At 31.8% G+C, this 19030-nt stretch overlaps 1 protein-coding gene across 1 annotated transcript; it reads left to right on the top strand.

Annotated features, from left to right (window-relative positions):
• The first annotated feature begins 9118 nt into the window (after window positions 1–9118).
• On the top strand, window positions 9119–17029 carry LOC148235690 (uncharacterized). Its single transcript, XM_088184217.1, has 4 exons — window positions 9119–9318; window positions 12523–12772; window positions 12908–12926; window positions 13346–17029. The coding sequence occupies exons 2-4, from the start codon at window positions 12590–12592 to the stop codon at window positions 13465–13467; spliced, it is 324 nt and encodes a 107-aa protein (XP_088040343.1). The 5' UTR covers window positions 9119–9318; window positions 12523–12589; the 3' UTR covers window positions 13468–17029.
• The last annotated feature ends 2001 nt before the right edge of the window (window positions 17030–19030 follow it).

Genomic DNA, 19030 nt, shown 5'->3' with positions numbered 1-19030 from the left:
GTTTTATACGAGCACACGCGGTCGACTTACTTAATAAAGCGATTTCATTATTGCCGAAACGATATTTACGGCTCGCGTTATTGCGGATAATGGTGGACGGTTCTCAAACTTTAGCGCTTTTGGAAACTTGTCTATGGCGGTGCGACATAAAGTTTCGGTAGATTAGACTGATAGTTTTGCGGATACGAATTCACTAGTAGACGTTTGTATGGAATATAACTACCTATTATAGAATTTAAGCGTTTTTAAAAGTAATTCCAAATCTCCTTAGAATGTTGAACTTTTGAGACTTCTAGCTTATATATGTTTTAAATTTCAATTTAGGATATAAGTTATATACAAAATTGCTTCCATGAACGGTTGTTTTAACATCAGTCAATCTGTAAGATCTTTATTTTAATGACCATTATGATTTAAAAGGGTTTTTTAATGCATTATAATGAATTTATACAAAACTAGCTGTCAGTACCTCACACCAAACCTAGCGTGTGTGCAAATACCTTAAAAATAATAGAGATATAAGTTTAAGAATTAATATTGATATAATCAATAACTTTTCACTTACACATTTACCTTTACTTGTGATTTAAATTTATATAAAAGTATTATGGAGTTAAAATTGTTGGATTTTAAGACATAAATTCTAATTCAGTTTTCAAGCATTATTTATGGTATCAAAAAGTAAGTGCGTTCTTTACTTTATACATAAAAGTATATCATAAATGTTCGACACCATGGCGATCGAAACATCGTCTACGACTACGGCGATTCTATCGAATCATTTATGCAAATTGTGTTTCATCGAATGAGAATTCCATTAAAAAGCTTTCCGTTTTGATTGGATCACCTTGCGGATTCAGATGTGAGTTTTCGGCTGCGGTGGTCCAAACTTTTAATTACTTATTCAAATATTAATTAGCGCCGCTGAGGCTCTCGAATTCGCATTAATCCGGCTCAAAACGTGATCGGTTATAACGACCGTCGCCGTTACAACGATTCGTTACCCTGGCAAAAATGCCCCGTAGATGGTGATTCTGCTGATGCGCAAAATTTCGATCTCGCAGCGCGTAATTTCTAGCCTGAAATCGTCAGGATTTTAATTATAAACTCGTGTACCCGATTGCAAAGAATCCCTAAAACCAAATGTTAAAATTTCCTCGGAAATTATTTTGTACGAAATATGCGCGAAATATGAGTTTAAGTTTCGTTAATGTGGATTATATTAATTTTAGTTAAGTGTACAGCTTTCACTGTCTATCTTAAATATATAATGCGTACTTATCTCTCAATTGTATAATTTCAATAAATAAAAAAAAACACAAAAATCGTTAAGAAACATTATTTTTCAATCTACACCGCCGCCCGTCACTGACACCTAAATGAAAATGACTCGACCGCCTGCTACAAAAAAGATTCAATTAGGTAATTGAAATTATTTTACAGATTAGCATCGCGGTTGAGTTCACATTCATTGCTTTGCTGTTTGTCCATAGTAAGGGTTATGACAAATAACAAATATTTTTATGTCGTAAATAATGAAACATTTTTTATTTGGGTTCACTAAAAATAAATAATAATTCAGACATTCAATATTTAAATAAAAAAGATTAAAAAAATTGCCGAAGAAATAAACAGTAAAACGATCGTAAATACGATGACGTGTAACGGCTAAAGTTTTAGTGTGCATGCGTGACAAATTCCACTCGAGACGAGAATGGCGCACGCGTATCGACTACGTCCGCCCGCTCTTCAGTCGGCGTACGCCGTTCTCTTGAGGGGGGTGTGTGGCCGATTTTCTGAGCGTTTTTGTGGGAAGCGGCTGCTTACTCTATTTCTAGCTCGGTAAATCCTAGGGGTAGCTCTGCTAGTTGCGAGTTTGGATGGACTTTCATGTGTCTTAATTCCAGCGGGCGTTTTAGCTTTTTCTAGGCAAGGAAAAAAAACAAAACCGGACTAGATACACTAGACTTTGATACGCCTCGACGCTCAAAAAAATTCTGTATTTTAAATATCTTTCGGAAATCGAAATCGAATCTTGAAGCAATAATGCGGGAAGATTAATATAAATAATGCTGTAAGATTTACAATATTTGATAAAATATCCTTTTTATCCATAACTACCTTTGAATATCGCCCCATAATTTCTAGGCATTATAATTTGGATGATAAAAATTGACATAAAATCTTGTGGTTTTTAAAAAAAATATTAAAAATAATCACTAAAATCGATTAATAAAATGTTTTGCAATCAAATAATTACACTTACATAACAGCTAAAGAAGCACTACAACATTTTGAAACATTACTCAATGAAAAAATCAAATCTCCTAAAAAGACTTACTAAAATCCAATTTCAGTGGAGGACAAAAAATGTAATTTCTTATTACAAAACTATGAAAATACTGTTATTCCCTAATGATATTTAAAATTAAAACCATATTTGGTCATACCAAAATATTTAGGAATTTATTAAAACAGTTTTTAAAAAATAATTAAATTGATCATAAAAATCATATTCTGTTTTACATAACGTAGTAATTTACTAGCTCGAAAATATTATTATTTGAGCTGCCGCTAAAAATGTCGATACCCAGGTCGATGGTTGTCAATCGCTCATTTTAACAGTGCGAGCGAAGTAGCGAGCTCTGCTCTTTATTTCATAACAGACACACAATATTAAGTAACAATTATGCACAATTAGAGCATATAATCCCGTTTCATCCCATATCATAAAAATATAGATACCCATTGAAGGAAAAAATCAGTTAAAGAGGAATAATTGACGACGTAAAAATGTCGAGTAAGCGTTATGAGGTCTAAACACGGCTCGATCCGGCCATGTTCCGATGAAAAAATTTACAATAAACTTATTATTGAGTTATTTGCATAAGTTGAAAATTGAATAATACTAAAATGTATTTAATACAAGTTTTTTACCATTAATAAATTTAAAATGGCAAAATTAGCTTCAACAAATGCATCGAAAGTTTTGTCGACGTAAGAGTGTAACGCTTGGACTTACGAGCGCGAAGGGTTAACTATATTCGAAAGACAAAAAATTGAAAGAAGAGACATTACCTTGTCGGACGAGAAGCGGGGGCGCGGGGGCGCGGGGACGCGGGGACGCGGGGCATCGGCGTCGGTTATGGACCCCGGCCCCGCGCCGCTGCATTGGCCTTGCATAGGCCCAAGTACAGCTATAAACACTATTATAAACACTAATTTGAACTATACACTGCTTAATTCTAACACATACACTAAATTACACTATCACTTTATAATTAAAAACGTCGAAAGGGATATTTATTATAAAAACACTTATTCGACAAAAATGTAACACGACCGTTAATGACCATTGTCATATAGCTACTGAATTTTTTTTAAATATTTTGAGATGCATAAACAAGTTCAAACGATTTCAAGGTTATGCTTCATGTAAACCATAACGATAAATATGTCGTGCATGTCAGATTACAAAAAAATATTTGTTATCAAAGGTTGACAATTTGGCTATTTTTAAAATATTTATCTCTAATTCCAATTATTTTAATGCAAGTTGTTTGTTTATTTTTAGAAAATCTATCTCTCGTGCGATTTATTTTAATGCGAGAGTGACACGAAGGTCACATTTGCTGTTGTTGTTGTTGACCTTCTAAAACTATAATGTCGATGATTTCAACTTTATTTGTATGAAAAATATTATTTAAATCTAATTTATATGTGCCAAATTTACGACATTTTTAAATGACGTTCTTCCGTTGAAAATGGTGAAATTGTTTTTATTACATTTTGACAATATGGGAATCAGTGGCATGCGGTTAGGGAGGGAGGAAACTAAACTATACTTTTAAATTTATTTTCTTTATTTTATAATCATATTATGTATTTATTTTTTGAAAATTAATTTTATTCGACGCTCCTTCGCTGACTTCCCCCAAGAGCTGACATTCTATTCTCACTTTGACTATTTCTATTGAATGTTTTAATTCTTTACATTGTCGAAATTGATCTTTCTACAAAAGGACTTATCGCCGGTATGGTAAAAAATAATTTTATTAAATTAAATAGTTCTGTCATTACGCTCTGGCACATAAATTACTAATTTTACCGCCTATATCTCGTGATTTTTTATTCTTTGTAAATTTCTCGCAATTTACTTATATAATATTTTTTATACTTGATTCCTAAAATATTCATTACTTGATTTTCTTCAAGTATTTTTGCGTTCTTATGACGCGCTCTTTTTTGACAAGCGCTTTTATGACTGTCTGCGCCTTTGACGTACGCTATTTTGTTACAGCACTACTTTGGTAAACGCTCCTATGACGCAGCGCTTATAAAGCAGCGCTCTTTTGACGCACGCTTATTTGTTCGCGCTCATTTGTGACGTTGTCGTTTTTTTAATAATAATAATTTTCTCAACCCCCTTTTTACTTCTAACAATATTATTAAAAATAAAACAACTTGTAGTTAATTCTTGCTCTCTGTCTCTTTGGAGTGAATAATAAAAAGTGAGCGCTAAATACTTCAATACAATAGATTTATTACATAACCGCTTAAGCATTTATATTTCTTATAACTCACAGTCAAAGCTGGGCGTTTTATTATATCGATATATATTTATTTAACACCGGGAACGGTTAAAATCAATTTCCTTTACCCCTCTATCAATCAGTTTGCGTGATTGACGCTTTCGTCTCCACGAAAAAAACATACCTCTTAAATGGGACAGCCTCTTCGATTAAATTGGAAAACTAATATTCGGTGTTTTTTGAGGAAAAAATTGAAAAGTTCATATCGGAGCTGCGACGCTACGTCATTTTGACACTTTGACGTCACGAGTGGCCCCCGCAAGTAGAGAAAAAGCACGAAGGAAAAAATCCTCTTAAATGTGAAATATTTGATGAAAATTTATCGTTAGAGCTCAACCGGATAATGTTCGGAAGCTTTCCGTCAGATTTTTACGGATAACACTTCAATTATTTTATCAAAGTGTGAGAAAAACGACGGCTAATTCATTTTTATATTAAATTAAATTGCTGACTTTTTGGTTACTAATTTACGTCAATTTTTTATAAAATTAAAATTAAAATTAAATATTTTAAGTACTAATAATTACATATGGCTTTAAAAAACAATCTCTTATAGTAGAATTTTTCATTAAAAATATAAATGGTTATTATCGAATGATTATTGCTGCAAAATAAATTACTATAAAAAATCTGTGCGTAATTGCTTTCTTTTCAGATAACGTGGCATAACCTGTTTTGTATAAATATCGTAATGTATACAATTGCTGCTTAAATATTTAATTTTTGCGAAAGCTTTATCGTAAAATTTAATTGAAAATGTATTGTTTATATATTTAAATTGTCTATGAATACCAATTGCATCATACTAAAAATTAAAAAGAAATTATGCTTTAATGTAAAAATTAAACTGTCATACATCTTCTTAATATAAAAGAGTCACCTTTTTAGATTGTTGCCGATTTTTATGCAATAGTAGTAGTTACATAATAAGTGAAACGTAGGTACAAGTCGTCTAGTAGATCTTGGGTTGCGTCGATTGGTCTTTCATGAATTCGTCGGTACTTGTTCTCTAGTACGTGTCGTGGAGGTGATGCTCAATGGACGCTCGTGGAGGTGATGACCAGGCGTAAGTCCGTCGTTAAAGAAGTCCTTGGAACGAAATATTAGTTTGAGCGTCGAGGCATAGTGGAGTCTTTTAACGCGTTATATACACCGTCGTGCTAGTAAGCCGTGCGTTGAAGAGGATTATAAAAATACGCGAGTGCTTCTTGACGGCTGCTAGGTCCGCAGGCGCTGCTCGCGTGTTCCGTGTCTCTTGACTTATTTTATATATGAGTCGCTAAAAAATCTGGTTTCCAATTTTAATTTTACGATAATATTAATGTAAAATAGTTTCTTAGAGAAAACTTTAAAAAATGTATTATTTAATTTTTTTAAAGGAACACCTTACTTCAAGAGCAAACCCTAAAATCTTAGTGAAGTAAAAAAGTAATTTATGACAGACTTGCAAAGCAAATCAACTATCCCTAAAATGTTAAAATAAAATTTTGGAGTATCAACCACCTGCACTTTTTTTAAATTTATAGGTCCAACATTTTTAACAAATAAAAGTGTATCATCATGTTTTGAAAATAAGGTTAATCTCATGACCAATTGTGTTATTAATTGAAAATATCCTTTAGATCAACTAATATCACATCCGTCACAAAACGTTCATTATATATTACTACCTCTGAAAAAACTACTTTTTATTTAGAAAGAATGCGTGAGAGACAATCCCTGTGCATAATATTATAGTTTTTTTACTCTTTGGTTGACGATCGCCGGAGTGCCCTTCTGGACCATTATTCTTGTAAGGCGTGAACACATTTTGTGGGTTTATCCAAGAAGCGATATAATTGCCCCGAAAACATCTGCATCTGAGATTCGATAGAGTTGTCTCTAACTATAATTTAAAAATATGTTTAACCTTCTATATTAGGAGATAGACTAAAGTTCACAATAATTGTTAAAAAATGTAAGGAGAAGGAATTATTTGCACCCTTGCCCCTAAATGTACTTTGCCAGAACGGAACGTACAGCATAATATATTAAGACTTTAATTAAAGAGTTACTTTGCAAAACGATGCACGTGAGACGATAATGCCTATGCATTATCGTCTCACGTGCGAGAATAGTGACAAATTATCAGTGAGTCACCTCGACGGCAAAAGTCGCAATTTAACAGCGTGTTGCTCCAAATTAAGCAGTCGTCCTCCCTTGTATGTTTTTCAGCACGTCTTCTCTACGTGCCTTGCGTCCTCTAGCGCTTTTCATTTTTCAGGCATGCTTCATTTGCCGCGCGCGTCGAGTGCGAAATAAGCTAGTTTGCCTACGTGGCCAGCCGCCGCGTCAAATACTGGCATAAGGTATAAATAATTCCGGGGATGGGGTAATACAGAACGCATTTCGCATAAAAAAGCTATACCCTTGCTTTTTATTCGATGGAGGATTACGACGTACGCTGTTTTGTAGCTTGACACCAAACGAGATGTGTGGGTTTCGATTTGTGCCGGAAGATATCCGGCCAGTGGTAGGGGCAGGGGGTTGGCGTATGCGGTACAATCGCATTGCGGGAGATTGGATATATAAAAATCTGACTTGTCCGCCGAATCACCAAGAGCTAATAAATGTTATGTGTGACACGTCAGATTTCACACCGTGTGCTAGAAAACAAATACTCTGTAGTAAAGCGTAAAATACTGCTCAGGTAGTAACGATCATTTCAGCAGAAAGTAGCAACCGAAAAAAACGTAAATATACACTATACTTAACGTTACCACTTTCTTTTTATCTCAGGACAAAACACTCAAATTTTGATATATTTACTCTATCTGAAGCGTTGTGGAGTCAAGAATTTGCTGTAAGACCTAATGCAGTGTGGTAGGGTGACATTTGTTTCGCCAGTGTTGCGTCAGCTCTTCTGTTGACGGCACCTGCTAATGCAACCTGTGCACCTTGTCATTCCCAAATGTTTTTTAATTCGCTGCACTTGTAATTTTAATACTGCCTAATTAATATTTCGGATAATTATTTCTTGTGTTGATAATTTTTGAATCCTACAAAACAAAGAAAATTTTTCATCTTTTTTTACAAAACAAAATAACGAGGCCTCGGGAAAATATTATATGCGGGGTCCCCTGAAAGAAGGGTAGAAAAAATTAATGAACATGATTTTATGTATACAGGGCCTTTTTGTGCGCGGGGACTTCGTAAAAATGGCCCTGGCGTCGATAGAAGCCAAAGCAAAGAAATCTTTTTAATCTTTATTAAGCATATATAATAGCGTACATAGTACGCATCCTTCACTTTAACTTGGACAAAAGAACTTTCACCAGTTACTCGTGACAAGGAAAGTTCATCTGAACTCGCACCAAGCTGAGCTACACCGAACATCGACCGATAAAGCAGCTGCTTCCCTCTTTATTTAAACTTCGATCCAGCTATTACGTCCAGCTACGATGACAAAATTCACAGAATAACCCGATCGTCGGACATGACTGGACTCAACAGATGCAAACAAAGCTAAGAAAACATTATGTAATTATAGTAATTTAACAAAATTTCATTCCAGCAATTTTCAACCTTAAATTATATGAAACTACTGTGATACAAGGTTCTAAAGTTTATGGCGACTAGGTCCGTCATATGCGCCTGGGGCTTGTTCGTTATGACGGCTGCAGCCGTCAAACGCGGTGAAAAGAGGGTTAAAAGAAGGATTATATAAATTAGCAATAAGATTTATTATACATAGATGTTATAATTAATGCACGCTTGCTACCGCTCGTTCACAACTAATAAATTTTAATTTTAAAACGTATTTATGCAGCAAAGCATTGTTGGCTGCTTTTGTAGCTGTTATGATCAAACGCAGCGGAGAGTTCATAACCATTGGTTTCCAAGTATGGAGTCAATATTCTAAATGAGTAGCAAAAACAATTATAAGGCATTGTTAGCCCTTTGACTGCGAATGACATCTTTAGAAGTCATCAAAAAAATCACTAGTATGCATTGGGCACCTAAATGTGGCATGAACCTTTGAGCCAGGTAATCTGTTTTTTGCATAATTTAATAAAGTTGAAAAACACTTTAATTTATTGAAATAATATTTAAATAAATTATGGCGTAAATAAGTGCTCCCACATATTAGATAGTTTTGAAACTGCGCGCAAAAATATAAGCTTTATTCTGTGTTCGATATTACCCCTGAAATACAACGAGATTACTAAAATTTATTCGATCTTATAATTTAAAAAATATTTGCAAGCTCACAGATTTTCAACAATTAAAAACATATTTAAATTTGAAAAACATTTTGAAAATAATTAAAATATATTGTTAAGCGTTAAGATGCTCAAAATTACCCCACAAACCCAATAAATTTTATAAATGAAATACATTTTAATTTAACTGCAGTTGATTAATAATTTATTATGATATTAATTTAGGTATAATAATTAATATTTTAGTTGGAAAAAATATTTAATTCGCTATCAGTTCGATATTGACGTCAGACTATTTTCCCATATGGCAACATCGTTTGCTTTAGTCTGCTCTGATCGATGACAGGGGTTAGTCGCCATTTTTGTTCGTCGACAAAGACACTAATTTTGAACAAATCCTCAAATAAATTCAATCGGAAAAATTGCACCGACGTTAAACCGCAACAACTGTAACATAATCCGGCAGATTTCATTCAGATCATGATAGGATTCGACAGAGTTCATTCGACTGAAACATAGCTTAGGTAAATTTAGCCAATTGGCAATTAAGATTATCATTACGTTCAATATAAAGGCTTATTATTTAATTTACGACTCGACTGTTATTGTTCGTTACACGCAAAATTGCGTGGTGTATTATTTATGCATTGCGCAGACTATTGGGATGCAATCGATATTTGTGCAAGGGTGACCCTTATGCGCAGAAGTGCACTTGCTGGATATGCGCATTTAAATCGGTGTTTTGTTGAACAAAATGATCGGTTATATCATGTTTCATGTTCATAATACGTTGGTTATGTAGTAATTCAAGGTTTTATTTAACTACAGTCTTATAGTTGTACATTTTCTATTGAAAAATGATTGTCTGCTGCTTATTGTAGCAGGAAAATGGTATACATGTACTATCATGAATACTATAACCTTTTTTGAAACAACAAAAAAAAATACAATTTGATGTTTTGCTTTTATCTATGCATATTGGTCAATTAAAAAGATCACATCTTTAAAAGCAATAATTAATAATGTACTTATTTTAGTTGGTAATGGGAATACCAATTTATTTTAGGTGTTAGTATCGGGTGACGGTGTCAAATGCAGAATAATCTAGATCAATAATGCTTCATTAAAGGGGGCGTACATTAGAGAAGCAGAGCTTGACAATTCGGCTTATTTGGTCTAAAAAAATATTTTCCCTGTTTATTCAAGCTTCTGTGAGAGAATATACAAAAGACAGAGGAGAGAGAGAGAGAGAGAGAGACTCACTTTGACACACAATCACGAAATTTGTGAGACACTAACATCAGTTCTTTAAGGACTGGTATTTCTACTACTACTCTATTGTAAGCTCGACAAGCAGTTCGGTCTAAATTGCACTTGTATGAATGTGAAAAGCTTATTTAGATAAATTCTTGAATGATAAGCATAAATAAATTAAACCATAGTGGTTGCTTTCCAGTGACATAATAACTCTTTTTTAAAAACAATTATAACACATTTCACCACCTGTAAGTTGTTAGTAAAATCTATCGTTAGGAGCCGCTGACTCACATATGTGTCATTTGAAATTAAAAGCTTTATGTATGCATTTAATATAATTTAATATTGGACAAGTTCATACCAATAATTTTATGCAGTGAGTTTAAATTATAAAAAAGCTGAGATTTAAGAGGCATTTGTGTAAGGTAAATCTTCAAATTCGATGCAAAGAGTTATTTATGGGATATTCACTATTCTGACCAACAGTAATGCACATACAATTATTTAATATATTGCTCTATAAAAAATAGTATATGTCCTACATAATATTATTTTTAAAGGATTATTTATTTAAATTTGCTTAGTATACAAATGTTTCGGACCTTAAATGGCATCATAATCAGTTAATAATATTTTCTAGTCATAATTCTTTTATGTCCCACTCGTAAAACTGTCAGGCATTTTGTTTAATTGATAGAAATAAAATGAAATAAAAAATAAAGACAGATTCTCAATATAATTTCATATATATTTACTTGGTTTGCATACATCGCAAAGAAAACATAAAATCATTATTTACAATTAGTTAAAAATACTCGTGAAAACCCACTGGAGTAGATTTGTTTAGAGAACAGTAGTCATTATTATAATGCAAAATCGTATGTTTAAAATGTTTAACTCAACGTCCAAATTTTATCTGAAAATAATGAATATGAATCTAAATATTTTCAAGTGCTGCTAACACATTACAATATATTTTTTAATTTGTAGCTACAAATCAAATAATTATTTCTTGATGTCTCTGTTTAGCTTATATAAATTCGTTAGATAATTACTATAATGCTCTGCAGTTAGTATTTTTTTTTTAAATATAAAAAAATTAAAAAAAAGTAGTTTATGAATATATTATTAAAATACACGCATAAATCTACACATATCAAGTTTTGTATCAATTTTTGGAGTTGAAAATCATTGAAATTAAAATTAAGAATAATTTTTTTCCCATATCATATCATGTCTATAACACAATCAATGACCATAAGCTGATCATATTGAAACAAATATACAAAGAGTTCGTCAAGTAAAAAAATCGGTACTTGCTAGTTAGCACAGCGCCACATTCAAATTTGACAGTTGTGAAACATCCATTTGCTGTTCAAATAAAATAACGGTTTAATGGTTATTTAGGTTTGGGTTTGAACAGCACGGAAAACGCAGTGGGGAGTAAAACTGATGATTTTTTAACGTAGCGCTGTGCTAATCAACAAGTACCAAAAATCAGTATCATACTTCTATGAAAATGTGTAACAGATGATTTTATTATTAGTATTAGCTAACTGCGCACCTATTTTTAAATGTTATAAAAAGATTTAACTCGTAATAGTGAATAACACACAAGTGTGATAATAGTCGTTCGTGTTATAAAATTCTCTTTGAAAAAATGATATAATTCAGATTTTTTTACGATGAACTATTAGTCTGCGGACCGCTGATTGTCCTTGAGAGAACTGTGATGATCCGTGGAGTAATTTAAATATACTTGAAATTTATTTATTACAATGTTTTATTATATTCTGATTCGACTTTCTTTTAATTTTTAATTTTCGCCTCATTAGATTGTGCTTTAATTAAAGACACAAATCAATACCCGGTATAAGCGATGCAACTATCGAGTAAAATTGCTAGATCTCACATTTGCTCAAAATATTTAACGGCTGTTTTAAATCTGTTCAAATGCAGGTTGTAACTTGTACTAAAAAACTAGCGCATCGGTCATAAAAGTCCAGTAAGAAAACAGGCTAATTTAATTACATAACTGGCCGTGGCAAACAAGTGGGCGAGCACTAAGTATCTCTCACGGATAAACAAGTACCATTTCATATTTATAATGTTACTTTCATGAAAAAATCATAGTTGTGATCCATGGAATTCAAAATTTTAGGTTTAGTGGTCCGTGAGGTCCGAAAAGTTAACGATCAGATACAGCTTACGGCCACACAATACTAATTATAACAATTGAATACTAAAAATATGAAAAAATCAGAATTCAAATAAAAAAAAGCTAAGAGTAGATTAAATATTCCATTAAAAAAGATGTATAATGAATATTTCAGTCTGCTTCTAACCAAATTCTTAAAACCTGACTTCTGTGATTTAGCTTAGATCACATTGTTTATTATATTTGATTATTAGAAATTTCAATTAAATTAATCCTAAAATGTCTCTAAACTTTATTTATTCTTATATTTTAGACAATCAACTGAAGCGGCTAGAAGAAATTCTTTGCAATATATAAACGGTACAATAAATAGAAACAATATGAAGTCTGAGATGAATCTCGATTTGGCATCGCCCGACCAGATCACACTAGAGGAGAAAGTAGCCTTATTCAAAAAAGATCCCGAGAAGATGAAGGAAGCCACAGAGTTTGTAGACGAAGTGTTGACCAAAGCCAAGAGCGACGCAGAAGCCAAGCTCAACGAACGGGAAAAAGCCAAAAACGTACGTATTACATTTATTATATTTATAATACTGTTGTATATTTGCTCAACATCTCTGATCTTTTTTATCACATCGTAAACATACATTGTATATTTATCTTGAACGTTTATCTTATGTTTGTTTTAATTTTTTCAGGAGGCTGAAATAGAACAAGGTGAGTTATTTTTTTTTATATATTTCACTCTTATTCGTTGTGTTTTAAAAATTATATAATTTTCCGATTCACAGTTAATAAAATGAGATCAAGTACGGACCTTTGAATAGTTATTGTTCTACTCTCCCAGGTCATACCACTAAAGAATATCAATTATACGTATCTTACTTTAGTTGTTGACTTGCATATCAATTACATAGATATTGAGGATTTATACTATCTCATAAACTGTGGCATCTTATGAATAGTTCATAATTACCATTACAACCCATCCATCATGTAAACTTAATTTATTCACTCCTTTTCTTGTCGCACAACTAAACAAAGGTCTCTCAGAGCCATTTGCATGCAAATCGCACACTTTTGAAATGCTTGCGTGCGACTAATGTCCGTTTTACATGGTCATTATTTATTTCTAGGGTTAAAACGACGCATCGGAACTAGAGCCAGAGGATTTCTCGTGCGGATATTCGAAGCTATTTGCAATTGCACCCAAACGGGCCCGGCCGTAGGGAGACCAACGACGCCGAGGAAAAAGTAAACAGCCTTTAAAGGATACTTTCGACACATCATGCAATACGCTTATTTGTCTTAAAATGTTGCATTATCATGAAGCACAGGATGCGACACATTAAACATGAATTGAACAAATCGATATGGGTAATGAGCGTATACATATGAAGATTCAGGCAATATTTAATAATAATATGCTCTAACTTATACAAATAATGAGAACCGATTCTATATTTGATCATTTTAGTCATAGGCTCAACTTTCAGACTTGTGTCGCATCATCTATCAAACGTGCGAATCTCCAGATTAATATATCAACACAGTATATATGTACATAGTATAGTATTAATGTTGTACAACTTTCCTATATGATTTAATTTAACCCAACGTAACGTACGTGTGTAATTTCCAGTCAATGTTTATATGTAAGTCCTAGTTTTTAAGTCATTACGTCTATGTAAATTTTTGAAATGTGAGAGTAACAACGTCGAATTATTTATGCGTGATGGATGTAAATTTTTGTGTCTTCTACCTATTATCGTTGTTACGGAGTTATCTATGTTGTTTGAACAGTTGTACTTGATCAAATCTTAAACGGTACAAATGTTTGGTATGTGACAAAAAGCATTTTACGCATCTGCGTATATATATATTTTTGTATCGCATGAAAGATCCGATCGTTTTAGATTGTAGTTACTGACGGTCGATCGCACCTTTAGTGAACTATTTGTGTCTTGTAGTAATTTACAATTTGACGAAATAATAATACATTATGCGACGTTGGGTTTATGAATACAAACAATTATTTTGATATTTTTTAAACTAAATTTAAATTATTTTGTATAAAAAAATTTGACCAAAAATTTTTTTGTCTTGTATTTCAGTATTTTTATTATTATATACAACGCATAATTTGCACAAACGCATTAGCATAAGAATACATATATTTTTATCGAATATATTTATTATTCTTGTATGTATTTATTTTCTATTTATTCATTTTAAATCTGTGATATATGAATTGTTATTATTAATTCTTATACAGTCCAAATCGTTATTTTCTATTCTTTATTATTAAGTTTTAAGTGGTTATTTATTTTATTGAATGAAATTTCTAGTCGTATTTATTATGGTGGAATCTCATTTTTATTAAAAAACAGATAAGATAATCCTTGGGTATTTTTTTATTAATAATGTATTATTTAAGAGCTAAATGTATTATTTAATATAAAGACACAAACAGTCTGATTACCTACTTCATCATCATAGCATAACGAATTATTGTCTATCCCATCTGAGACGTTGTATTTTAATATACTTGATGACGTCAAGCTCCTTATACAACTCATTGTTGTATTGACGACGCCAAATAATGTTTGAAAATCTTCTCAGGATCCTTTGCACAAACGCTCTTAGCCACTGAGATTCACATCCGTATACCATGACTGGTCAAATCAGTCTTGTATAGATATGTTATTTCTTCTTCTGAGTATACGGGTGGTATAGATTTGTCTATGCAGACCAAAGAAAAACCTAATCGTTGAAAACTTTCCCCTCTCAATCTCGGCGTTGATACCATTTTTTGCATTCATGAGAGTTCCCAGATAAACACTTGTCAACCCCGTCAATACAGACATTGTTGGTACTGATATTGTCTGGTTTAATCAAGTTTTTACCACTAACTTATAAATTATTTTCTTTGTATTAAAATCCAGTCTCATTGATACTTAAGAACATTGAAATCTCGGATTTGATCAGACCATCTACCTATTAGGTTTCGTCTGTTATTTAAAAAGGTTTCATCCTTACATGGACAGAAGACGTGATTTAAATTCCTTCCAGATGCTATTTATATTTTTATAAAATTATACATTTGCGTTCTACTCTTCCAACGGATCCAGCTGTATGTTTTCATATATTCGTTTTTTGTCTTCTCTTCTCTACGCCTTTCCTGGTGTTATATGGCTTTTGCATTTTAAGGAATACCAGTTTTTTTAGAGTTGTCGCACTCTGACATTCCTAATCGAACCAATCTGGGCCCTTCCTTGGATTGTATTACAAATAGTTTTTTCTGCATCTCGACAACAAATCTTTTTTTGATTGACAGATGATCACTCCAGTTATATTATTAATGCTAGAGCTTTGTTGTATTCTGTTATTTTATCCAGGTCCATTTATATTAAGTCAATGCAGATGACATTGACATCATGGTCCGTTCCAAATTAACATATCTTAAGTTGTTCCGTGAATTATAATGCTTCATTGATCTCTTGTATCTACAATTAAATAAAAATAAAGCAATGTCTATATCCATGACATTGATTGAAATCGGACAATATCCGCACCAATGTTATATAAATTGCCGAAATGATGAGTTTATTTATATAAGATTTCTCGTAAATACAACAGATAATGTCAATGCCGAGGTTGAAAAGAGATTGATTTCAACTAACAGGTTTCTTTGGTCTGCATAAACAACTCGAATGCACTTGTATATCCAGAAGAACTAAAACATGTCTATACAAGACTGGTAAGACCAGTCCTGGAATACAAGTGCGAGTCTAGAAGACTTTTGGGCGATACTTGGCGTGGTCAGTACAATAACGAACCCTACAAATTGTATCAGGAGTCTGGGATTTAGTTGGATGAATGGTATATTACAAAATCTCCATATTCTCTGAATACAGCGAGGTAGAAAATAATATTAAATAAGGCCATGGCCTACACCAGATGATGTAAAGATTAAGCATTAACCAAGTCCTCGTCTTGGTATTATAATATATAATATGACTAATTAGTCAAACAATCTTTTTTCTAAATTTGAGATTCTACTAACTTTTTCATATTATTTGATTTACAAAGCAAGGATTTGAAATTTTTAACAACTTACTGCAAAGCTATATTTGATACTCACATATATAAAAATATACAATATCCAATACTTTTTATGTACAATGATTCAAATGAAAACCTTATTGCTCATGCTTACAAAATGCATGGATCTACACTTCGTGGATCTGCAAGTCTATCATCAATGTTATACAACTTCTTATTGAAATCTTAAGGCTTTTATTTGAATCATCCTATTATACAATAATTTAATTAAAATAATCGCCTATACAGAAAATACAATATAATTATCTCGTGAAAGCTGTTATTTAGTCCTTTATCATATGTTTATATAAGTTTATCGTATTATAAATATTGTTAGAGTACCACTTCACAGATGTTAGATAAAAATGTGTAATTTGTGCTGTGTTGTGATATATACGTTGACTTTTCCGTATGTTTATTTTGTTGTTATGAATTATTTTCGTCTTCCATTAATTCGTTGCTTTACATTCCTTTCAAGATAAAAAATCTTTTTGTCTGATGTTAACAAGACTGATTTGATCTTTCTTTGGAATGTACAATCAAAGTTTAACGACCACTCTTTATGTTTTTTGAGAAAAGTCCTAAAAAATGTACTATTGCGACTGTCTTATCTATATAATTATGGCTCTGCCGATTTAATATAATGGATGTATCCTTAAAATGTATTTATAATTGTGGGAACATGAGCTTTCACTATAAAATATCGATTTACAATACACAGTATTTTTTTAATATTATCCATAAGATCAAAAACACCTTTAATCCTTGGTTGATCGCGCCCACTTTAGAGACACGAAAGGTTACGCGATTGACAATCGACACTCATTTAACTTTTCCACATTTGCTAATTTGTTAGTATACACCTGGGATTAAGTTATTTGTACGTATTTTTCCATTATTATTTCTGTTGCTATTTATTTATTATTATTTTATATTGGATTTATAGTAAAATATAGAAAAAAAGTGATTCTCTTCGTTTTATTTTACTATTTTATATTATTATGTTATAATAATTTATTTTAACACCTTTCTATTATTAAATTTCATTATTTTTTATATATTATTCGGCTTTTATAAATTAATTCAAAGGCTCTCAATATTTGTTATAAAATTAATATAAATATTTTTTGTTATGTTACGTACTCTTTAATTTATTACTATGATTTTGTATAGAAATCATTTACATTAAATCAAATTATTAAAAAAAAATATAATAATATAGTTTTTTATTTATTATTTCTTCAGTTATATATGTAAATATATAACTATCTGGGGTATCTCTAAACAGTGAAAGATCGACCACCGTACATGTACGACGATACTGCTCAAAGGGTTAATAGAGTCTATATTTTTTCAAACAATGCAATTTAAAAAATATGCTATGTAGTATTTTTTATAATTTTCCATACAGTGAATATATTATTTCATTTTTTATTTATTTATTTTTTAACACAATAATATGAAATAAAATAAAATTATTGTGAGGAAAAAGTATCATATGATGCACGGATTAAAAACCTCCATTCAAGTCTTGCTTTCAGGAAAGAATGACAAATGTTTAAACCAGGTGGATGACAATAGTCATCCACGCGATCAAACGAGTATTATATGTGTGTTGTATCCATTGTGTAATTAAACAAAACTGTCCTATACATTAAGATTTTTATTTATCCTTCACAACTCTTATGTCTTGATGGTTTCCACTGGAGTGAGGCACATTTTTTGTTAAATAATTATTATGTTATACAATCAAATCGTTATTTATTTTCTATATGACATTTATTATGGTGGAATTTCATTTGCGCTCAAATAAATATAGGATAATCCCTGGGTATTGTTATAATAAATAATTGTTCAAGACATTAATTTATTATTAAATTTAAATATAAAATGTAGATGTGATATAGAAGTACCAACAATTGCTTTATCGTCATTATAGCATAGAGTTATTGTCTATCCCATTCTCCAAGATGTTGTATTTGAATATACTTGAGGATGCCAGGCTTCTTATACAACTCATTGTTACATTGACGACGCCAATTAATGTCTGAAAATCTTCTTAGGATCCCTCGCATGAAAACTTTTAGCTGCTGAGATTCGTTGCTACATAATGTCCATGCCTCACACCTTTGTATAAATGTGTCTTTTTTCTTCTGAGTATATTTATCAATTTTTAAAAAAAAACATTACTTGCATTTATGCAATATCCCAGATAAACAAACTTGTCAACCTTGGCAATGCAGACATCATTAGTACTGATAATCCTCATCAAACCAATCTGATAATTTCCCCGACATGATATTACCAATAGTTTTTCTGCAGCTTTTTGATCGTATCTCAACAATGCATCTATTTTTGATTCACTGAAGATCACTAGTGCTATTGTTAAGGCTAAAACTAAGTTATATTCTGCAGGTATTTTGAATATCATTTTTAGGTCTTCACGTAAGAATATCAGCTTGCTGGTATTTAAAATACAGATGCGAGATGTGAATACTGGAAGATTTTCAGACCTACTTGCGAAGATGGTACTTGTCATCGACAGTAAAACAACGAATCTTACGAGTTGTATCAAGAGTCTGATGTCGTCAAGTGTATTAAAATAAACTTGGAAGATTAGAGGAGTGAAGGTAGTCCAGGATTTATTTGGATGGATGGTATACGAAAAGATTTCCGAACACCCGGAATAGAGCGAGGTAGAAAATAATCTTATATCA

Source organism: Plectrocnemia conspersa, unplaced genomic scaffold, assembly GCF_051122295.1.
Source record: "Plectrocnemia conspersa isolate PC_06_02 unplaced genomic scaffold, ASM5112229v1 ptg000004l, whole genome shotgun sequence".
In the NCBI taxonomy this organism is placed as follows: domain Eukaryota; kingdom Metazoa; phylum Arthropoda; class Insecta; order Trichoptera; family Polycentropodidae; genus Plectrocnemia; species Plectrocnemia conspersa.
Note: the sequence above shows the minus strand (reverse complement) of the source record. Positions and strands in the feature narration are given on the sequence as shown.